The 21301-nt window shown below is 48.8% G+C and overlaps 3 protein-coding genes across 4 annotated transcripts; 1 reads left to right on the top strand and 2 right to left on the bottom strand.

Moving 5' to 3' along the window:
* The first annotated feature begins 2656 nt into the window (after positions 1-2656).
* On the top strand, positions 2657-4656 carry LOC133928586 (probable inactive purple acid phosphatase 16). The gene is made up of 5 exons (XM_062374998.1): positions 2657-2988; positions 3083-3307; positions 3434-3710; positions 3809-3983; positions 4165-4656. The coding sequence occupies exons 1-5, from the start codon at positions 2718-2720 to the stop codon at positions 4369-4371; spliced, it is 1155 nt and encodes a 384-aa protein (XP_062230982.1). The 5' UTR covers positions 2657-2717; the 3' UTR covers positions 4372-4656.
* A 1783-nt stretch (positions 4657-6439) lies between these two features.
* LOC133928564 (glucan endo-1,3-beta-glucosidase, acidic isoform-like) lies at positions 6440-7867 on the bottom strand. Its single transcript, XM_062374967.1, has 2 exons — positions 7707-7867; positions 6440-7531 (listed from the first exon to the last, which is right to left on the bottom strand). Exons 1-2 carry the CDS (start codon positions 7777-7779, stop codon positions 6600-6602), a joined length of 1005 nt encoding a protein of 334 aa, XP_062230951.1. The 5' UTR covers positions 7780-7867; the 3' UTR covers positions 6440-6599.
* A 10455-nt stretch (positions 7868-18322) lies between these two features.
* Positions 18323-21301, bottom strand: LOC133928572 (glucan endo-1,3-beta-glucosidase GII-like). Of its 2 annotated transcripts, none has more exons than XM_062374987.1 (2): positions 21152-21301; positions 18323-19510 (listed from the first exon to the last, which is right to left on the bottom strand). In XM_062374987.1, exons 1-2 carry the CDS (start codon positions 21222-21224, stop codon positions 18579-18581), a joined length of 1005 nt encoding a protein of 334 aa, XP_062230971.1. In that variant the 5' UTR covers positions 21225-21301; the 3' UTR covers positions 18323-18578. The 2 variants fall into 2 exon arrangements, with proteins under 2 accessions (XP_062230971.1, XP_062230964.1); XM_062374980.1 differs by lacking the exon at positions 21152-21301 and adding an exon at positions 20479-20647 and having other exon boundaries at positions 18324-19510.

Below are 21301 nucleotides of genomic sequence, written 5' to 3'. Positions count from 1 at the left end.
GTGGTCTCTGAGCCACCGATAGTTCAATCTCCTCACTCCTAAGGAGAGACAAGGTGGAGTCAAAAGGCTCTCACGGCCTCCAGGTGAAGCGTGAAGTCGTCCAGGGTCAGGGTCTCAACGCTTAGGCCCGCTCTAGGGGTTCAGAGGTGTCCGTCTCAGAGGGTCCAGCTCCCCCAGGCCCAGCCACAAGAGCCAGCCCCCGGTCCAAGTTGGCGCCCCGGGGTAGCGACACTGTCTTCTCTTGAGCGACTGCCTCAGGTGCCTTCGGAGCAGTCAGTGGGTCCTCTAGAGGGGCTAGAATCTCTGGATCAAAGACCAAAGATGGGTTCGCTGCAACAACACGGACCTTCGGCACACTGGAGTCAGGGTCCTTTGGCATGAGCACAACAAAGTAAAAAAAAGGGAAAATGACGTCTCACCCCTGTTGAAGGGGCCCGTGACGTCTTCGTCGTTCGAAGGGCCCACGTCTCCCACTCCGCTCATCCAGGGAAGCCTCATGAACCCCCTCCGCTTTGGCCATGGCCGGATCGGTCCACAGGGACCGATCCATTCCCGCGATCACCTCCACCGGGCCTCGCCTCCAACCAACTCACTCGCAGCCCTGGCACCCTTGGCAAGCCTCAGTCTAACTCTACCCCAGAAGACTTAGCCACCAAGATGACACACAAGGTGGCAGGGGTATGTGAAGCTCGGGTTAGAAGTCGGACCGCACAAATCATGGAGGCCATGACGCCCAGGGCCACATGCCCTCATTTACCGGTGACTTGAAGATCCGCCGGACCCAGCCACGCAGGAGCCACCATCTCAAGATGGAAGCAGATGCAGTTGTACCACTCCTAGCTCCAAACACTGGTCCTGCTCCATGATGGAAGGTTGGCCTAAGAATTTATCCACGATCTCGGTGGCTTGGTCCAATGGGAGGAAAATTCTCTGAAAAGAAAAGGTGTCACATGTCTACGGGTTCGAAGCTAGAGAGCGAAGAGGACTCACCTGAGTTGATGATGGGCCTGAAGTGTGTGTTAGGCTTGCCCTCCTCACCTCCTAATCCACCTGAAAAGACCAGACACGCAGTATCGTGAAGTCCTCTGCGAGATCACGCATGCTCATCTTTTGGGCCACCATCCGAAGGAGCACCACCCTCGAAGCCAGCTGAGCCCTAGAGACATCCACCACCAGGGTCCAAACGTAGTGGATATCCTAGTTAGTGGAGCATAGGGGGGACTTGGAGTTGATGTCATAGTAGAACCACCCCTTCAACGACCCAGTGTACCATCGTTTTTGATTGCCTTCGACAGGAATGCGTCCTGGTACTCCTACCGAAGTTGGATGTTTACGCTTCCAAAGCTGAGGGTCTTCGTCTCTCCATCCTCAATCCGGGTCTTCGGCTAGTAGCTGGCTTCGTGAATGGCAGCGAAGAGCTTCGTTCGCCCCTCACATGGCCCATTCAAAGATGGTCAAGCAGGTGACAATATTCGTCTAGAGCTGGGGGAGCTCCACATAAAAGTGATGAAGCACCCCTTTACTGGCGCCCTAGTCGACGACCTACCAGGTACTGTGGCCACTCACCATCACAGTGACCGCCACAGCTAGGTGATATCATCACACTGGTTAATATTTTAGCCTCCCGTCTAGGCGATGTATTACTATACCGGTTATGTGTCCCAATTGCATAGGCGATAGCTTATATCTCTACCGCATGACAGGGGCACGTCGTAACCCTACGTTATGGAAGGTAATATAAATAATGGTTATGGGCATATGGTGCATTAGGGCAGATTTTTACAATAACTTTGCGTATTATTTTTCTCTCATTTTCTTCCCTAAACTTGAGCCACTCCAACGAGCTGGTTCTCGCCACACCTTATTCGTGAAAGATGGATTCTTTCACTAACAGAGAACACAAAGCTTTTAAGTTGTCTCTATATAATTTACAAATCTAGAAATTCATTTCTGGGCAGACGACTCAGGCTCTCTCTTTGTTCTGTTTCACCTATCTGAAATTCCATTAAAGTGGCTGACCTTAGAGACAACTGAGTTGGCATATATGCCCCGTTGGTCTAAAATCTTAACGAAAAATATCATTAACAAATTCATAAAGAGAGAGAAAAACATTTACTATCGGCAAATTGCAGCATAACACGTACAGTAGTAGTTGCTAAAAAAGTAGGATGCCAGTAGGATTCAGGAAGCAACCAAAGCATATTGTTGTATTCTCGTCGCTCGCAGAAGCATATTCCCCTGCTGAACGAAGGACTTGAAAGTTATCATCCTTCTGCATAATGTTTTTAGATAATAAAAATACAACTTTCGAATTCTACGTCAACACGACGTCAAAACGTAGCGTAGACGCCTTATCAAACTCTAATTTACATAGATGTTCATTGGCGTAACGAAATGAGGCGACACGTTACATTATTGATTCTGTCCTAATCCAGCCTGGTGCACACTGCGACAGAGATGCAGCAGCACAGCGGCTGTGACGTTCTTTTCTTCAAATAAAATTCAAGGGCCAGCAGCAGTGACGTTGCTGCTTCCATTTTTTTTAGTTCACAAAATCAGAGCACCTGGATCTTCTACTGCTAATAATCAATCACTGCCTACTTTTCGGTCTAGCTGCCACGGTACTCAACCACCAGGCGTCACGTCTCACTCTCACAGTCACAGCTCGAAGTGCTCCACCAAGAACGCAACAACCTCGTAGCCAGGACCAGGCCGTGATGCGGTGGTGGCACAGCCTAGTGGCCGCCGGCGCCTTGCTCGCCGCCGCGCTGGCGCTCAGCGCCGCGGGGCTGCGCTCGCCGACGGAGCACGGGCAGCATTCGGCTGACGCCCTGCGGCCACCGCTGCGGTTCGCGTCGGCCGGGGTTTTCAAGGTGGCGCTCTTCGCGGACCTACATTACGGCGAGGACGCGTGGACGGACTGGGGCCCCGCGCAGGACGCCGGATCTGACCGCGTCATGGCCGCCGTCCTCGACGCCGAGAAGCCCGGTCCGGCGCCTGCCCTGCTCTTCTCGCGAGATCCATCTCCCGTGCAAAGTTTCAGCTTTTTCTCTGAAACTCCTCTCTGTTGCGGAATTTCCAGACTTCGTGGTGTACCTTGGCGATCTTGTGACGGCGAACAACCTCCCGATTCCCAACGCGAGCTTGTACTGGGACAGAGCAATTTCTCCGACCAGAGGCAGGGGGATCCCATGGGCGACCGTGTTCGGAAACCACGACGACATGCCGTTCGAGTGGCCTCCCGAGTGGTTCTCCCCTGCAGGTGTTCCACCACTGTGTTGCCCACCGGCAAGCTCGTCCGTTTCAGGTAAACTGAAGAATGAAAAGAAAGCCGTGCACTGCTTCAGTTCAGTATAGACAATTCGACATGACAGCCTTTTAATTCCTTCGATTTCATCCTTTGACTGAACTTGATTTTGAACGTGTAATCAAGGTGATGATCAAGGATGCAGCTTTCGAGGGACTCCGCGGATTGACCTCGTGGCAGACGAAATCAGCAAGAACAGATTGTCCTATTCAACAAACGGCCCCAAGGACCTGTGGCCTAGTGTGTCCAACTACGTGTTGCAGGTGCTCTCACGTACCCAAGATGATCCAGCTCTGCTCCTGTACTTTCTTGACTCTGGTGGGGGGTCATACACAGAAGTCATATCTAGTGCTCAGGTCAAGTGGTTTCAGAGTCAGTCTCAGTTCCTTAATCCAAACGGAAGGTCAGAAACTATAGTTTGGGAGTACATTGATCTGTTTGTTCATCATATTGATACCGGTATGTTGTTGGTTTTTTTTCCCTTTTCCTCGAGCCATGCAGGATCCCTGAGCTAATCTTTTGGCATATACCAAGCACAGCATATGTTAAGGTAGCTCCAAAGGCCAAATCTGAAATAAGAAAACCCTGTGTTGGGTCTATCAACAAGGAAGATGTAGCACCACAAGAAGCTGAATGGGGTATCATGGATGCTCTTGCCAAGAGGCCGTCACTTAAGGTATGTCAGAGATTCAGAAGTACTTCCAATTCAACTGATCATCAGTTATGAGATACAATAAGTATCATGGTATGTGCTAGCTTAATCCATCGAACTGCTTTATTTGGACAAGTTGAGGTGCTTTGGACAATAAGCTTTGGTATCAGGAAATGGATGAAATATCACTGTTTTCTCTTGACAGGCAGTCTTTGTTGGGCACAACCACGGGCTGGACTGGTGCTGCCCGCACGAGAAACTGTGGTTATGTTTTGCACGGCACACGGGCTATGGGGGCTACGGTAACTGGCCCAAAGGAGCAAGGATCATTGAGATAACTGAGAAGCAATTCTCGATTGTGTCCTGGATACGGATGGAGAACGGGACGAAGCACAGCGATGTTACACTATAAGCTCCTGAATCCGTTGCCTGTGCATGTATAAGCTGATCCCCTGCGTTGTGTAGTTTCAGAGAGATTTCCCGTGCAACCATCACAGAAGTTCCAGCTGCAATTGGTTATGTTCAACTCTACGCAGCACTTCACAAAATCTCAAATGAGTTTTAATATGTGCAAAGGAGAGTTTGAAAGAATAAAACACTAGGACTGAGAGACTACTTGCTGTAAATGGCTTAGTACGGGCACTTATCTATCTATTATCTTAATATTTAAGCAGAAAAGAAGTTACCAGTTTCTTAAGATCATGAAATTATTACGTTAATCACTCATTGTTATGGATATCTAACGGTGTAATAAAAAAGTTCATATCAAATACGATTAATAAATAGCTAAATTCGGAATTAAAAATTATGAAAAATTAACATACAGTTTAGGAAGCAAAACATTTAAATAAAGAATAAATAATAATAATAATAATAATAATAATAATAATTGAAATTAGGATTAGAATAGAAAAAAGAAGATCCATATCAAATATAGTGTTAGAAAAAAAATCCAATTATTATAAAAATCAAATATCTACATAAAGAGTCAATATAAAATATAATTAATTAAATATTATCAGATAAAATATTACAACGAGTCTAGCTGCGCTATTAGCGTAGGACACCTTTCTAGTTATTTTAATATTTAAGAGGAAAAAGAGTCACCACATTCGTTCTTAAGGTCACGATCTGAAAAAAAAAATCTATACCTCTCATTGTTATGAACATGTAACCGTTTATATTAAACCAAATAGTCCATATCAAATATGATTAATAGATAGGTAAATTTAGAATTAACAGATATGGAAAATTAGAAGATAGATTAAACCAAAGAGTCCATATCAAATATGATTAATAAATAGGTAAATTTAGAATTAAAAGTTATGAAAAATTAGCAGTTCGATTTCCATATAGTTTAGGAAACAAAACATCTAAATAAGTAGTCCAAATAAAATAAAATTGATAATAATTGGAATTGGCGTTATAATAGAAAAAAAAGAAGGATCCATATCAATATAGTCTCAGAAGAAAAAAAAATCAAATACCTAAATAAAGAGTCCATGTAAAATACAAAAGAAAATGATCTAGATCACTCATTGTTGTGAACATCTAACGGTCTAGATTAAACCAATAAGTTCATATCAGATACAATTAATAAATAAGTAAATTCAGAATTGATATGGAAATTAGCAGAAAGATTAAATCAAAGAGTCCATATCAAATGTGATTAATAAATAGGTAAATTTGGAATTAAAAGATGTGGAAAATTAGCAGTTTGATTTTCATACGGTTTGAGAAGCAAAACATTTAAATAAAGAGTACAAATAAACTAAAATTAATAATAATTGAAATTAGGGTTAGAATAGAAAAAAGATGGATCCATATCAAATATAATCTTAGAAAAAATAAAATACCTAAATAAATAGTCTATGTAAATACAATTAATCAATAGCTAAAATTTATAATAAAAATAATATTTTTTTAAAACTTTTACTAAGATAATAGATTAAGAAGCATCATATAGCTCAATGTTATTGCATAAGGCAAGCAATGCGCAATATGGGGGCAAGGCAAACATATTCTATTTTTTGTTGAGATGCCTACACTTGACACACAATTATGATAGTCGATGAAAACGTATATGAATCTAACAAATATATGTATATGATACAATTACAAGTTTAGAGCATAAATAATTTTCTCCTCTATTAACATAATTTTTATCTCTTTTTGTAATTTTATGTGTTTTATAACTAAATGACAATAACCTCATGAAAAAAATAAATAGACTGATTTTAAATCAAAGTTTAGCGTGACAAAATATTACATCGAGACTAGCCACGCTATTAACGTGGGCCACCTTGCTAGTTTTTTTTTATAAAAATGGTACGGATTGTATTTCCTTGTTAAAAAGATGCAACATAAAATTGGATGGCTAGATGTTTTTCCGTAGGAGCTACAGACAACCGGTCATCAACTGATTTAAGACGTTCAACACATCAGAGGGGGAAAAAAGGTCGGAACATTAGTCACTCATATTGCCAAAGTGCCTCTTATTCATGTTTAGGAAATAATTGAAGTGCTTGCCTTACATGCATGCATTTTGCGTTTTACAGGCAGCTTATTCAAATGGACGGTATGTGTGTACGTATCTAGTAGTATATCTTATCATCTTGTTCTTATGTCTATCTGTCTCTCTCAGAAATTGATAGGGTACGCCGGAGATGTATCCGGGTTGAACAGTCCGAAGTGCCTCTCCGTTTCGGCTCCGGGCTTCTGGTCCTCGTTGAACATGGCGAATATGTAGGCCTCCATGGCCCCGGGGCGCATCGGCGTGCCCTGCCCAACATGGTTGATCAGGTTCTGGTTGTACGTCTGCGCGTTGCTCGCGGTGGCCGCGTCACCGCCGGCTGATGGCCACCCGCTCTCGGACACGACGATGTTGACGTTTCCGGCTCCCGCGTTCTCCAGCGCCGAGTAGAACGTGTCGACGAGCGCATCGAACAGGTTCTGGTAGGCGTAGTTGCCGTCTTGCACCACCGTGCCCGGCGAGGTGAAGAGGGCGTAGTTGATGTCGATCTGCGCCTCGTTCCCGATGTAGGAGAAGTAGGGGTACACGTTGGCCAGGAGCGCCGCGCCGGTGCTGGCCAAGTACTGCGCGATGGGTGTCATGTAGGAGGACGCGTCGGAGGAGAAGGTGCCCTGGGAAGGCGGGAATCCGGCGGTCACGCCACTCTGCACCGCCGTGGACACCTGGATGTTGCTGAGGCCAGCCGCGGAGAGCGCGTTGTTGATGTTCTGCATGGCGGGCAGGATGTTGTTCGTATCCCCGCCGGACACCTCGTTGCCGACGGCGATGTAGCGGAAGGAGACGCCCGGGAAGGCCTGGACATTGTTCTGGACCCAGGCGGCCGCGGCGTTGGGGTCGGAGGCAATCGAGCCGAGGTCCGTGTTGGCCACGTCCATGATGACGCCGATGTTTGAGCCGCTGAGGGCCTGGAGCGCGTTGGTGTCCGGGAAGTAGATGCGCATGGAGTCGATGCCGTTAGACTGGTAGAGCTGCACGACGTCGCTTGCCGAGGGCAGGTTGTCGCCGTTCACGCCGTAGCAGACGCCGATGGATTGCACACCTGTTCACGAGAAATTAGCTAGTTAGAAGTGCAAGCGTGCCATTGCATTTATCTAACTGTACTCCGGAATACAGCGCGAGCATTGCGTACGTGTACGACCGTAACAGACATCTTAATCGATACAGCAATGTAGATCGAGCATCTACTTGCACACTGTTACAGTGGCATGCAATACCTGTAGGGATGGCTGCAAATGCTCCAAGTACCAATGCCACAACAAGCATTGAAGCAACACCCTGCTTTGCCATCTTCGATCACTTATTTGCAGTTACAAGTATGAATGAAGTGTCTAGCTAGCTAGATGTACTTCAGCTGTATCTGGCGGTAATTAAGCTGCACTTTGCATGCTGTCAGCGGAATACCACCAACGGTGGCTAGCGCCCCGCGCCCGGGTCTTCAGCATCACGACGCCAACGGCTCCAGCTTCCGTAGAGCGCGCGCTGCCGCACGGCGTCTGCGCTCCCGCTGCGTATGCTAGGCCGCTCGCTCCACTCGCGCTAGGCCGCTCGTTCCGCTCGCTCTTGTGCAGACCGCTTGTACAGCCATGGCCAAAGGCTTATATATGTAAACTGTGTATAACGAATATGATCATCCAGTTGCATAATCCTATTCTACATGGTATCACCGTCCTAGGTCTTCCTCTCGCGTCCTTCGACCACATCTCCTCTTCCGCTGCCCATGGCTCCCTCCTCTCATCACTCTGACTCCACCCATGACTCCATCGGCGAGGAGGATGCCGCTTCCGTCCGTTCCACCTCCTCCCAGATCCAAGGCATCTCCATCCGTCACCACGTTCATGTCATCCTTGACATGGACGAGGCCAACTTCGGCCAGTGGCGCCATTTCTTCGACTCCACCCTTGGCAAATTCGGGCTCAAGAGCCATGTCCTCACCTCCACCCCTGATGAAGATCGTGATGGCGAGTGGCGCAAGATCGATTCTTGCGTCGTCAACTGGATCCTCGCCACCGTCTCCAAGGGCGTTTTCGACACCGTGCGCAACGACCGCCACGACGCGTTCACCCTCTGGAACGCCATCGCCAGCCTCTTCCAGGACAACGAGATGCAGCGCGCCGTGTACCTGGAGGCCGAGCTTCGTTCCCTGATGCAAGGTGACATGTCCATCGGCGACTACTGCACCAAGCTCAAGCGCCTCGCCGATCAGCTGCGCGACATCGGCCACGCGGTCTCTGAACCAAGCATGGTGCTCAACCTCCTCCGCGGCCTCAGCCCGCGCTTTCGCTACGTCAAGCCGGTCATCACCTCCAAGTACCCGCCGCACACCTTCCAGAGCGCCCGCTCCTTCCTCCTCCTCGAGGAACTCGGCCTTCAGCACGACGCCAACGCCGAAGCCGGGCAGGCGCTCACCGTCACCCATGGTGACCGCTCCGCCGGATCCTCCAACTCCTCCGGAAATGGCGGCGGGACTGGCTCCAACGACGGCTCCTCCGGCTCGTCCGCACCGCGCTCCAACCGCAACAACAACGGCGGCGGGGGCGGCCGCTACAACAACCGCAACGACCGGCGCCGCCAGAAGGGCAACGGCGGCGGCGGTAGCGGCGGGAACGCGCGCTTCAACAACTCCACCGCCCAGAGCGCGCCCTACGCCGCGGGCTTCAACCCATGGCAAGGTATGGTGCAGGCATGGCAGATGCCCTTCCGTGCTCCGGGTGCGGGAGTCCTGGGTCCGCGGCCGCCCTTCCAGCCTCAGCAGGCGATGATGGCCTCTCACCTGCAGCCACCGTCCCCGCACGGCTCCGCCAACTCCTTCGACACCGGGGGCCTCTACGCTGCACTCCACTCAGCCGGCGTTCCACATCAGCCGCAGAGCACGTCCGACTGGTACTTCGACACCGGTGCCACGTCACACATGTCCTCCAACCCCGGTATTCTCCCCTCCCATACACTTCGTCCTTCGTCTTCTTCCATCACAGTGGGCAATGGTGCTCGGTTGCCTGTCACTCACCGAGCACACACTGTAATCCCCACAGCTTCCTCTCCTTTACATTTAAACAATGTCCTTGTTTCTCCTTCACTCATCAAGAATCTGATTTCAGTTCGTCAATTAACCCGTGAAAACAATGTTTCCATTGAATTTGACCCTGCTGGTTTTTCCATAAAGGATCTTCCTTCCAGGGAGGAGATGCTCCGATGTGAGAGCAGCGGCGATCTCTACCCCCTGCGCCTTTCTCACCATCAAGCCCTCACTGCATCATCAACGGCGTCCCTGTGGCATCAGCGGCTCGGACACCCCGGACAACCTGTTACTTCTCAGATTTTACACACTTTTTCCTTTTCCTGTAATAAGGCTGATGGCCACTCTTGCAGTTCTTGCCGTTTGGGCAAGCACACCCGTTTACCTTTCCACAATTCTGCATCCCAAACATTTTTTCCTTTTCAAGTAGTGCATTCAGATGTTTGGACCTCTCCTGTTAACAGTCATTCCGGGTACAAATACTATGTTATTTTTCTTGATGATTACACCCACTATCTTTGGACTGTTCCTCTACGAAATAAGTCTGACGTTTTTACGACAATACGCGCCTTCATTGCTTATGTTCAGACTCAGTTTCGCCTTCCCATTCTCTCATTTCAGACAGATAATGGCCGTGAGTATGATTCCTATGCCATGCGCCTTCTTCTGTCCACTCTCGGCATTCAGTTCCGACTCTCGTGTCCCTACACGTCGCAGCAAAACGGCAAGGCGGAACGCATCCTGCGCACCACTAATGACTGTGTTAGAACTCTGTTGATTCACAGTGCAGCTCCCCTGGCGTTCTGGGCTGAGGCGCTCGCCACGGCCACGTACCTGATCAATCGGCGTCCATGCCGCACCACGGCATCTGCGACGCCATACTCCCTCCTCTTCGGCGTGCCACCAAGCTACGACGAGCTCCGGGTGTTCGGGTGTCGCTGCTACCCCAACGTGCTCGCCACGTCGGCGCACAAACTCGCCCCACGCTCCACCGCGTGCGTCTTCATTGGGTACCCCGCTGATCATCGCGGCTACCGATGCTACGACATCACCACCGGCCGCGTCATCACATCTCGGCACGTCGTCTTCGACGAGGCGGTCTTCCCCTTCCGCCACAACCACATCGCCGACCCTGTGCCCCGTCCACCACCAGCTCAACTTGAGGACGACACGCCGCCACAACTCGTCACCGAGCTGCCTCCGCACCCGACGCGCGCACGGACTGTGCGTTCGAGAGGTGCCTCCGAACAGCCCGTGGCGTCGTCTTCAACATCTGCATCGACTTCCGCGGCATCGTCCACGCCAACGCTGACGTCGCCCACCACGTCGCCCATGGCATCGTCCCCGTCATCGCCACCGGCTGCACCGGCGCGTCCACCTGCCACCACCGGTCATTCCATGGTCACCCGTGCACGTGATGGGATCCACAAGCCGAACCCCAAGTATGCCCTGGCGGCCTCGGGCACACTCTCGCCGGTGCCCCGCTCCGTCCGCTCGGCTCTCAAGGACGACAACTGGTACGCGGCCATGAAAGCTGAGTACGACGCCCTGCAGGCCAACCAGACCTGGACCCTCGTCCCCAGGCCACCCGGCGCGCGCATCATCTCTGGGAAGTGGGTGTTCAAGCACAAGATGAACCCCGACGGCACTCTTGAGCGTTATAAAGCTCGATGGGTCGTGCGCGGATTCAATCAACGGCCCGGCATCGACTTTGGCGAAACCTTCTCCCCGGTGATCAAGCCGGCGACCATCCGCACCGTCCTCACGCTCGTGGCATCGCGCAAGTGGCCTGCTCATCAACTCGATGTCTCCAATGCCTTCTTGCACGGCAATCTGCAGGAGCGCGTATACTGTCAGCAACCCACGGGCTTCGCCGATCCCGCACGGCCCGATGATGTCTGCCTCCTGTCGCGCTCCCTCTACGGACTACGCCAAGCTCCTCGAGCGTGGTTCGACCGCTTCGTCGCGCACGTCACCTCGCTTGGCTTTGTGCAGTCCAGAGCCGACACTTCGCTCTTCGTGTACAACCGCGCCGACGCCCAGGCTTACCTGCTCCTGTACGTGGATGACATGATCCTCTCCGCATCGTCTACAGCGCTGCTCCACCAGTTCGTCAGGCGGCTACAAGACGCCTTCAAGGTGAAGGACATGGGACCCGTACACCACTTCCTCGGCATCAGCGTTCGACGAACCGGCCACGGCTTCTTCCTCTCCCAGACGCAGTACGCCGAGGACCTGCTGGAACGCGCCGGCATGGCGAACTGCAACTCTGTCGTCACTCCAGCAGACACGAAGGGCAAGGTCTCGGCGGCGGACGGCACACTCATCAGCGACGCCACCACCTATCGCAGCCTCGCCGGTGCCCTCCAATATCTGACGATAACCCGCCCCGACATCGCGTACGCAGTGCAACAGGTCTGCCTCCACATGCACGCGCCGCGGGATGTGCACCTCACCATGCTCAAGCGCATTCTTCGGTACATCAAGGGCACGGCTCATCTCGGTGTTCAACTGCGCGCCATCTCCTCGCCGACGATCACCGCGTACTCGGACGCGGACTGGGCGGGCTGCCCGGACACGAGGCGTTCCACGTCGGGATACTGCATCTTCCTTGGCTCCTCCCTTATCTCGTGGTCGTCCAAACGACAGACCACGGTTTCAAGGTCGAGCGCCGAGGCGGAATACCGCGCCATCGCCAACGCTGTGTCCGAGTGTTCCTGGCTACGGCATCTCCTCGGCGAGCTGCTGTGCAATGTGCCATCAGCGACTGTGGCGTTCTGCGACAACATTTCCTCGGTGTACATGTCCAAGAACCCCGTCCACCATCGCCGGACCAAGCACATCGAACTGGACATACACTTTGTCAGGGAAAAGGTCGCCATTGGGGAGCTCCGTGTCACGCATGTTCCAAGTGCGCGACAACTCGCGGATGTGTTCACCAAGGGTCTGCCTTCGGCGCTCTTCTTCGACTTCAGGGACAGCCTCTCCGTCACGACTTCCGACGTCGACACTGCGGGGGGGTGTCAGCGGAATACCACCAACGGTGGCTAGCGCCCCGCGCCCGGGTCTTCAGCATCACGACGCCAACGGCTCCAGCTTCCGTAGAGCGCGCGCTGCCGCACGGCGTCTGCGCTCCCGCTGCGTATGCTAGGCCGCTCGCTCCACTCGCGCTAGGCCGCTCGTTCCGCTCGCTCTTGTGCAGACCGCTTGTACAGCCATGGCCAAAGGCTTATATATGTAAACTGTGTATAACGAATATGATCATCCAGTTGCATAATCCTATTCTACACATGCAATCTACCCAGGCATCCACCCTCTATTTATACACTAAGTTTCCAGCTAGCTAGCAGTGCACTATCCAGTTGGGCATGTCACACGATGACAAGTCCATTTCCCGTCGTAGTTTTTCCAATTTTCCACAACTACGTAGCGTACTTGACCCATCGACGCCACTCGTTCACCTCCGCCGATCGTCCAGGACCCGGTGGCCGCATGCGCGGTAGCTTGCACTGCACTATCCAGTTGGGCATGTCACACGATAACAAGTCCATTTCCCGCCGTAGTTTTTCCAATTTTCCACCACTACGAAGCCAAGAGTACTTGACCCATCGACGCCACTCGTTCACGGGCTAGCTAGGCTGCGTATGCGCAGGCCAACAACGGATCTCAGAGCAGGTCGCATCCGAACACGAAAATTCCACTAGTCATGCGCGTGCATACTTCATTAGGAGTTTAGGACCGTTCATTATATAGAGATTTGTATTAAATAGATACGGTGCGTAAGAAAAAATCATAAGGTAAGCGAGAGAATTAATATATAGATGAGTATTAAAAAGAGATGAATGAACAAGATAAATTGTACGTAGGTAAGAACATGCAAAATTGCATTTCTGGTCTAATCCCGCCAGGCCTGATAAGAGCATCTCCAAGAGTCTCTTTATTTGACTCTATAATCAAATTTAGGAGCTTATATGCTAAAATCATTCTTCAATAGACTCTGTATCCACCTTTCTATCTTTATGAGCTCTCTATCCATCCCCTTTTGCTCTCTACTTCCAGTGAGGGTGAGTCGACTCCCTATCTTCACGTCCAACGCTCGGCCTCCCTCCCGCACTCGTTTTTCCGCTCCAACCCAACCACCCTTGGTCGCAATGGAAGTCGCCCTGCTCCCTCGCTCTGCTACCACCGAGGCCGCCACAGACCCTGTCGTTGACCGCCGGTGAGGAGTGGGGCGGTGGAGGCGCTGCTGGAGGAAGCTGCGGCAACATGGAGGCGGTAAGCTTGAATCAACTCAGCAAGAACCTCGAGCGGCTGCTGCTCCCTGACCCGGACCTTGATTGCAGCGATGCGAACGTCGATGTGCCCAACGGCTAGCCGCCCGTCCTCTTCCACCATTGCATACTCGCTGTGCGCAGCGCCTTCTTCTACGACATCTTCGCCGCGCGCAGTCTCGTAGGGGCCACGCATGGTGATGCAACCGCTGGAGCTGGAGGGGTAGGAGAGGGGGCTGGCAGTGGGAGGCTGCGGTACAAGATGGAGGAGCTCGTCCCTCGGGGCCACGTGGGTGCGCGAGGCCTTCCCAGTGTTCCTGGGGTACCTGTACATAGGCAAGCTCCGGCCGGCGCCGCCCGATGTAGTGTCTTGTGCCGACCCCGTGTGCCCACACGACTCGTGCCCGCCGATCATCTGGTTCACCGTCGAGCTCATATACGCGATATGGACCTTCAAGATCCTTGAGACACAATATTGTATATGGATGACCCGTGAAAGAGGACAAGGGAGAGAGAAAGAGTAAAGATAGAGATGATGGGTAGAATTCATTCTTGAGTTATACATAAGAGTAAATATATGAAATAAGGTATTAGAAGTGTATTAAAGAGAAGAGTGATTTAAAAAAATTATTACGAAGACTCCTATATGAAAATATATAAGGTGAGTTTTAGACAATCTTTTAAAAATGCTCTAAGCGCCCATGCGCGAGCAGGTCCTCCTCCGATCGCGGCCGCCGGTCCCGGACGATGCATGTACCACGTACAATACAAAGCGGCAACTTGTCCGGCACGTGGAATTCCAGCGCGGGTTGACCTGACCTTCTCTTCCTGGCCCGTTTGACGGGGTGGAACAGGGGGCCCGCCTTGTTGCTTGTACCGATCGAGTCACCATCGGTTAGGGGAAAGTCGATCTTCAACCTGTTGAGATTTGGAACAAGTCGACGCACGCCGGTTACGCAAGGGCACAGGCCGAACATTCACCGATCCACGGAGAATCTGGCCACAAGTGCCCGCGGTGCAAGCCGGGCCCGCTTGTCCTGTCGGCGGCTCGTTCACTGCAAACCATCTGGCACACTTCCTCGGACTACCGCCCAGGGCTCAGGCGTCTGTTCCATCCGCATGGTAACGTTAGCGTGACTAGAGCCATGGCATTAAACCCATGAAATACAGGTACCACACCAATTATTTTATTAAATTAGCAAGTTGATCTACGCTAATAGTATAGCTAGCTAGCATGTTATAATATTTTGTCACAATAACTTTTGATTAATTATATTTTACATAAACTCTTTATTAAAGTATTTGATTTTTATAATAATTTAATTTTTAAGACTATATTTGATATGGATCTATTTTTTATTATAACCATAATTTTATTTATTATTTATTTTATTTGGACTCTTTATTTAGATATTTTGTCTTCCAAAATATATAGAAATTGAACTGCTAATTTTTCATAATTTTTAATTTCGAATTTAGCTATTTATTAATCATATTTGATATAGATTCTTTAATTTAATCTAGACGGTTAGATGTTCATAACAATAAGTGATCTAGATTTTTTTTATTAATATGATAAATTTGTAACTTTTAGAGCGAATATGATAACTTCTTTTAAAGAAGAGGAAGTCACACGCCATGACTTCCGGTTGTTTACACAGTGCTTGGGCTGATCAATGGAACACATGGATTAACTAATGGATAAACTAATAACGTGTTACATATGACTTGGCAACTTGTGCAAATATTAAGGCTATCTCCAATAGATACTTAAAAATCTATCTCCTATAATACTATTACAGTATTTTCTATTTTTCTTATCTCTAACAGCTACCTATTTTCTATATTCTATTACTCTCTTTCTCCCTCGGACCTACATGCATACTTAGGAAACAATGATACAGACTCCTCTGCCTCCAACCAGCTGCTACAGTGTCGCAGCTGCAACACTGTAGCACTAGATACGGGGTCTGTTGGAGGACGATGTGGCTACTAAAGAACGAAAAATCGTGCTGAATAGTGATACCGTATGGGGATATCGATCCGATTGGAGATGGCCTTTTTTTCTTTGCCGTATTCCTGTTTGCCGTACATTTGCCGCTCGCCTGCTTCCAAACAAAGCTCCAACAGAGACGACAAGTTTGCTTTTTGACGTCTACAGGGAAGCGGGCACCGGCGGGATTTCGGCAAATTTGCTGGAGAAAACGGGCTCCCGTATCACTGTTGCCAGTGTATGCACGTGGGTTCGAGTGGAGGAGGAGAGTAATGAAAGATAAAAAATAAGGTGATTATTAGAGATGAAAAAAATAGAAGATACCGTAATAATGTTAGTAGATACTGTAATAGTATTTTAGAGGATAGAATTTTAGAATTTTTGTTGAAGATGGTCTAAGGCAAAACAGACCACGCTAGTGTAGTGGTTGGTGCTTCAGGTTTGACAATCTGTAGCTAGCTTCTGGAGGCGGACTGACAGCAAAGGTCTGCCTGCCTGCCACCTTGCAGAACCAATGCGGGTCGCCGGAGACGAAGAAGCGATGCAGAACCCCAGAAAAAATACGTGGATTTTTTTTAAATATATAGACCTTTGTACCGAGTCAGACTTTGTAACCGAATCAGTTACATGTCTATACCGTCCAAAAAGATTGATAGATTGAACATGAACTCTTTATTTTGATATTTTACTTTCCAATCTATATATGGATCGAACTACTAATCTTATCTATCTTTAATTTCAAAATTATCTAATTATTAATTGTATGTGATATGGACTTTTTGTTAAATCTAAACCGTTAGATGTTCATAACTGTCAAGATGATCTCTAATAGTAAATTCGAAGTATATCAGACGACTGGTGCATTAATTCACATTTTTAATGGGTGTATATCGAGCTGGACTCAAGAACATACGCATTTATTCATGTTTAAGTCTCTCGTGGGATAATAGTACTACGTCCTGTGTATTGTATTATGGATTATGTGAACTTGTTATAGAGTATGTTTCGTAGCACTACAAGCCAAGTCTAGCAAACACGCCATTGGAGAGTTTATAGCGACCATATTTAGAGCATGTATGAGATTTTAGTGATTAATGATAATATAGTCAATGAGGCTAAAACGTTTGTTAAGTATATATTTTAGTAGGATTTATGAATACAATATATAAAGAAGTTACTGAAGCTAGGGCAAAGATTGATTGAATTAGCGAAGTTCCAAGAAAAATGAATACGCCAGGTGGTCTGGTGATAAAGGTGTTGTACACATCGGAGTGTTTTAACTCATAACACTTGTACACGCTGGAAGGTCTGGCGTATGAAGAAGGTGCACGCCGGAGTATTTTCTGAGGAAAAATTTAAAGATGCTGCATGCCGGATTGCCCAGAAAAGGTGATATGCAATCAAGCACCACAGGACTTAATGAGATTGCAACCCTATAACAGAATCTAGCTAGATCATGGACATGTACTAGGATCATCTAATCAAGAACGCAAGGAACTAATCAACGATGCACGAACGTACGGATAGGAAACCAACCAAGGAAATTAAGAGAAGGGTTTGCTTGCACGAACGAATTTAGAAGAAGAAGAAAGAAAGAAAGAAAGAAAGAAAGAAGAAGAAGTTTGAATTCGCATCATGCATATGACCCGATACCTATACAGGAGGAAGACATAGCAGTTTCAGCTGGTTTCCAACAGCTCGAGAACGGCTAAGGAGCAACGCCGACGACAAGCCGGAATCATACTGTACGTCCGGTGGAACGTTTGGAAAGAACCAAATCGCCAGATTTTTTAGGGTGAAATGCTTAACCATTTGCAGGTCGCCAGGGCCTGGCGCACAAAGGAGGAGATTGGCATGCGGAGGCAAGCGATGCAGGAGAACACAGGCAGGCGGAGATGCAGGGAATGTAGGACAGACGCATGTTTACAAGTTGTTGTCACTGTGCTTGTTTTATCTTTTTCTTTTTCGTCAAGCTGGCTACTAATGTAGCCGGATGTGCTTTCCTTACTGAAGGGCAGTGCTCCTGCCATTTGCGTAAACAAAAAAGAGAGGGAAAACAATTATCCATCGTACTGCAATTTGTGTGTGTGTTTGAGAGAGAGAGTACTTGCAAGGATGGCTAAGAAGCTTCTTGACATCGTGCCAATTGTCGCGCTCGCCGGGCCGACAGGAATTGCCGTCATTGTGTTGGGATAGAGGGCCACCTTCACACCATGGGCCAAGGCCTCGGTCGCAGAGGCGGCCCATGTTGCAACCGGTTGAAAACGTCATGTCGCTGTACGAAACCAAACGAAACAACGCAAGATTCTATCCAAGTTGTCGGTCTGGAATGATACGCCCAGTCTATCCAAGTGCACACATGACATGATGCAGCACAGAGACAGTCAATGCCAATTGCATGCCAACGAGGAGGAACCGTGATCAGGGGAAAATAATGAGAGATTATCTAATATATTTAGGGTTAGGATTAAATTCATGACGTGACATATGATAATTTATTACCATAAAACTTGATGAAGAGAAATAAGATCATACATAATAAAATAAGAAACAAATAAATTACCGTGTCATGTTATGAATTAAATTCAGATCTTAAATATATTAGATCACATCCCATATAATTATTTTCCGTGATGAAGTCCTATGTGAAGGATACACATGCAACCTAACATAGTTGTACGTGCACGTTACACACTTACACTTTATTCGTACCGCTCCTCATGCAGCTTATTTAGGCGAAGATGCATCTGTAGCTTCCATCTTCTTCGTGCATATATTGATAGATATTAATCGATCCGTCCCTCAGGTCTTAGAACCGGATTGGGTACACGGGCGACTTGTTTGGGTAGAACAACCCAAAGTTCCTCTCCGTTGGGTCCCCTGTCTTCTGGTTCTCGTTGAACATGGCAAAGATGTACGCCTCCAGCGCCCCGGGCCTCTTGGGCGTGCCCCGGCCGACGTGGTCGATCAGGCCCTGGTTGTACGTCCGTGCGTTGTCCACGCTCGCCGCGAACCCGCCGGCCGACGGCCACCCGCTCTCCGACACGACGATCCTGACGTTCGGCGCCCCGGCCTTCTCCAGCGCGGCGTAGATGGCGTCCACCATCGCGTCGAAGAGGTTCGTGTAGGTCAGCCCGTTGCCGTCGTCCCTCACGGTCGTGCCCGGCTGGAAGGTCGCGTAGTTGAGCTTGATGTCGCGCGGGTTGTCCCTGTAGGCGAAGTAGGGGTACACGTTGGCCAGCAGCGGCGCGCCGATGCTCGCCAGGTACCGCGCGATGTCCGTCATGTAGGACTGCGCGAACACGCCGTTGGAGGGCGGGTAGGAGTCGGCGATCGCGTCGAACCTCACCGACGTGGACACTTTGATGCTGCCGAAGCCGGCCGCGGCCAGGGCGCCGTTGAGGTTCCGCATGGCCGGGAGGATGCTCTGCGTAGCGCCGCCCTGGACCTCGTTGCCGACAGCGATGTACTTGATGTTCACGGCCGGGTAGTAGGGCCTCACGTTGTTCTGCACCCACGACGCCGCGTTGGAGGGGCTGGCGGCGAGCTCGCCGACCTTGTCGTTGCCGACGTCGAGGACGAGGCTGATTCCCGAGCCGCGCAGGGCGTCGAGGGCCGCCTTGTTGGGGGAGTATATACGCATCCCATTGATGCCCTTGGACCTGTAGAGCTGCACGACGTCGCTACTCGACGGGAGGTCGTTGCCCAGTATGCCATAGCAGACGCCGATGGATTGCACACCTGCGGTTAGGCAGAACAAGATTATTACAATATGGGCACCGTTAGCTGTAAGCCTACTACGAGCTGATGCATGCCAACATGTTACTTTTGCATGAAACGTAAATCGTACGTGTTGGGAACTTGGGATAGATGCAACGCAAATCTTACAGCGACATGTGGGTGTACGTAAGTGCTTAGTTTATTTGATGAAACACGAAAGGAACGAGGTACTAGATGTTGATACATGTCTAAATGAAAAGGCATGCATTATTGTACGCGATTATGCAGAAGCATAATAATGAAACCTAAAATTCCCCGTGCACGCATCATAATCTATCTATTATCTTAATATGTGAGAGTAAAAAAGAGGCTCCACGTTAACTTTAAGACCATAAAATTACCGTATTAATTTGAAAAAAAAGATCTAGACCACTCATTATTACGACATATAACGGTCTAGATTAAACCAAGAATCCATATCAAATACGATTAATAAATAAATAAATTCGAAATTAAAATTATAGGAAATTAGCATCTCGATTTTAATACAGTTTGTGAAGCAAAATATCTAAATAAAAAGTTCAAATCAAATAAAATAATTAATAATTGAAATTGGGGTTAGAATAGAAAAAAGAAGATATAATTAATAATCAAATATAGTCTTAAAAAATCAAATACCTAAATAAAAAGTCTATATAATATACAATCAATCAAAGATTATCGTGACAAGCCACGCTAGTAGCGTGAGCAATCTAGCTAGCTACTTATACACAAGGGCATCTTAAGTGGTACTAGCAAATGCTAGCACATGCCTAGTTAAATCTTTCGTTCAAAATCAGCCAAACCATTTCTTTGGTAGTCCATTATAAAAAGACAGCAACAAAATTGCAAAAGAAATACACACAATTCATTTAAGAACTATATGGGCGCAATACGTGCAGTGCATGCAAAGCAGAGAGAGGAAACAGAGAATGATCGATCATCGATACTTGTAGGAACAGAGGCAAATGCTCCGATGATCAGAGCAACTGCAAGCATGGAAGCAACTTGTTGCCTAGCCATTGTTCTCTCAGCTACGACCCTTTTGTTTTTCTCGAGGAAGAGCTACGACCCTTTTTGGTCACTCCCAATCTGTGCATGCGTTGCTCTCGAATGCTATGAAGCAATCTGCAACTGCAAGCGCATGCACCCCCTTATGTATATATACAGGTTCCGGTGGCTAGTTTGGTACGTCTCCCACGTCCCCAGGTGCATCCGTTCATGCACGCATGGTTGTGCTCCTTGGACTCGTTCGTCGTAACCACGTAACCGCCGGATCGAGTTGTGTACGTGTGGTGTGTCACTCTCCGGCGCAGCCGGCCTAACACGTCGTCCCCTTCCATTTTCAAGCCTGGGGTGCTAACCGATTGGAACGGTAGTTTGTAGCCTAGTGGCTTTCTACAACTGTTGTTGATTCTTCTTTTATCTAACTGTACTTCGTAATACAGCGTGAGCATTGCGTACGTAGGACCCGTAACAGACATCTTAATCGATACACTAGCTGTAGGGGGTGGCTTGGCTGTAGAGAATGGCACGCTAATACATACAGAGGAGCTTATATATATGGATACAGCAATGTAGATCGAGCATCTACTTGCACACTGTTACAGTAGCATGCAATACCTGTAGGGATGGCTGCAAATGCTCCAAGTACCAATGCCACAACAAGCATTGAAGCAACACCCTGCTTTGCCATCTTGGATCACTTATTTGCAGTTACAAGTATGAATGAAGTGTCTAGCTAGCTAGATGTACTTCAGCTGTATCTGATGG

Source organism: Phragmites australis, chromosome 1 (assembly GCF_958298935.1).
Source record: "Phragmites australis chromosome 1, lpPhrAust1.1, whole genome shotgun sequence".
Taxonomy (NCBI): Eukaryota; Viridiplantae; Streptophyta; class Magnoliopsida; order Poales; family Poaceae; genus Phragmites; species Phragmites australis.
Note: the sequence above shows the minus strand (reverse complement) of the source record. Positions and strands in the feature narration are given on the sequence as shown.

Bases quoted from the DNA above. Each gene is read 5' to 3' on its own strand.
- LOC133928586 (XM_062374998.1), top strand. From the start codon at position 2,718: ATGCGGTGGTGGCACAGCCTAGTGGCCGCCGGCGCCTTGCTCGCCGCC. The intron at 2,989-3,082 runs GTCCGGCGCCTG...CGGAATTTCCAG, and splicing joins CCTCGACGCCGAGAAGCCCG to ACTTCGTGGTGTACCTTGGC. The intron at 3,984-4,164 runs GTATGTCAGAGA...TTCTCTTGACAG, and splicing joins CCAAGAGGCCGTCACTTAAG to GCAGTCTTTGTTGGGCACAA.
- LOC133928564 (XM_062374967.1), bottom strand. From the start codon at position 7,779: ATGGCAAAGCAGGGTGTTGCTTCAATGCTTGTTGTGGCATTGGTACTT. The intron at 7,532-7,706 runs GTATTGCATGCC...TCTCGTGAACAG, and splicing joins ATTTGCAGCCATCCCTACAG to GTGTGCAATCCATCGGCGTC.
- LOC133928572 (XM_062374987.1), bottom strand. From the start codon at position 21,224: ATGGCAAAGCAGGGTGTTGCTTCAATGCTTGTTGTGGCATTGGTACTT. The intron at 19,511-21,151 runs GTATTGCATGCT...GCCTAACCGCAG, and splicing joins ATTTGCAGCCATCCCTACAG to GTGTGCAATCCATCGGCGTC.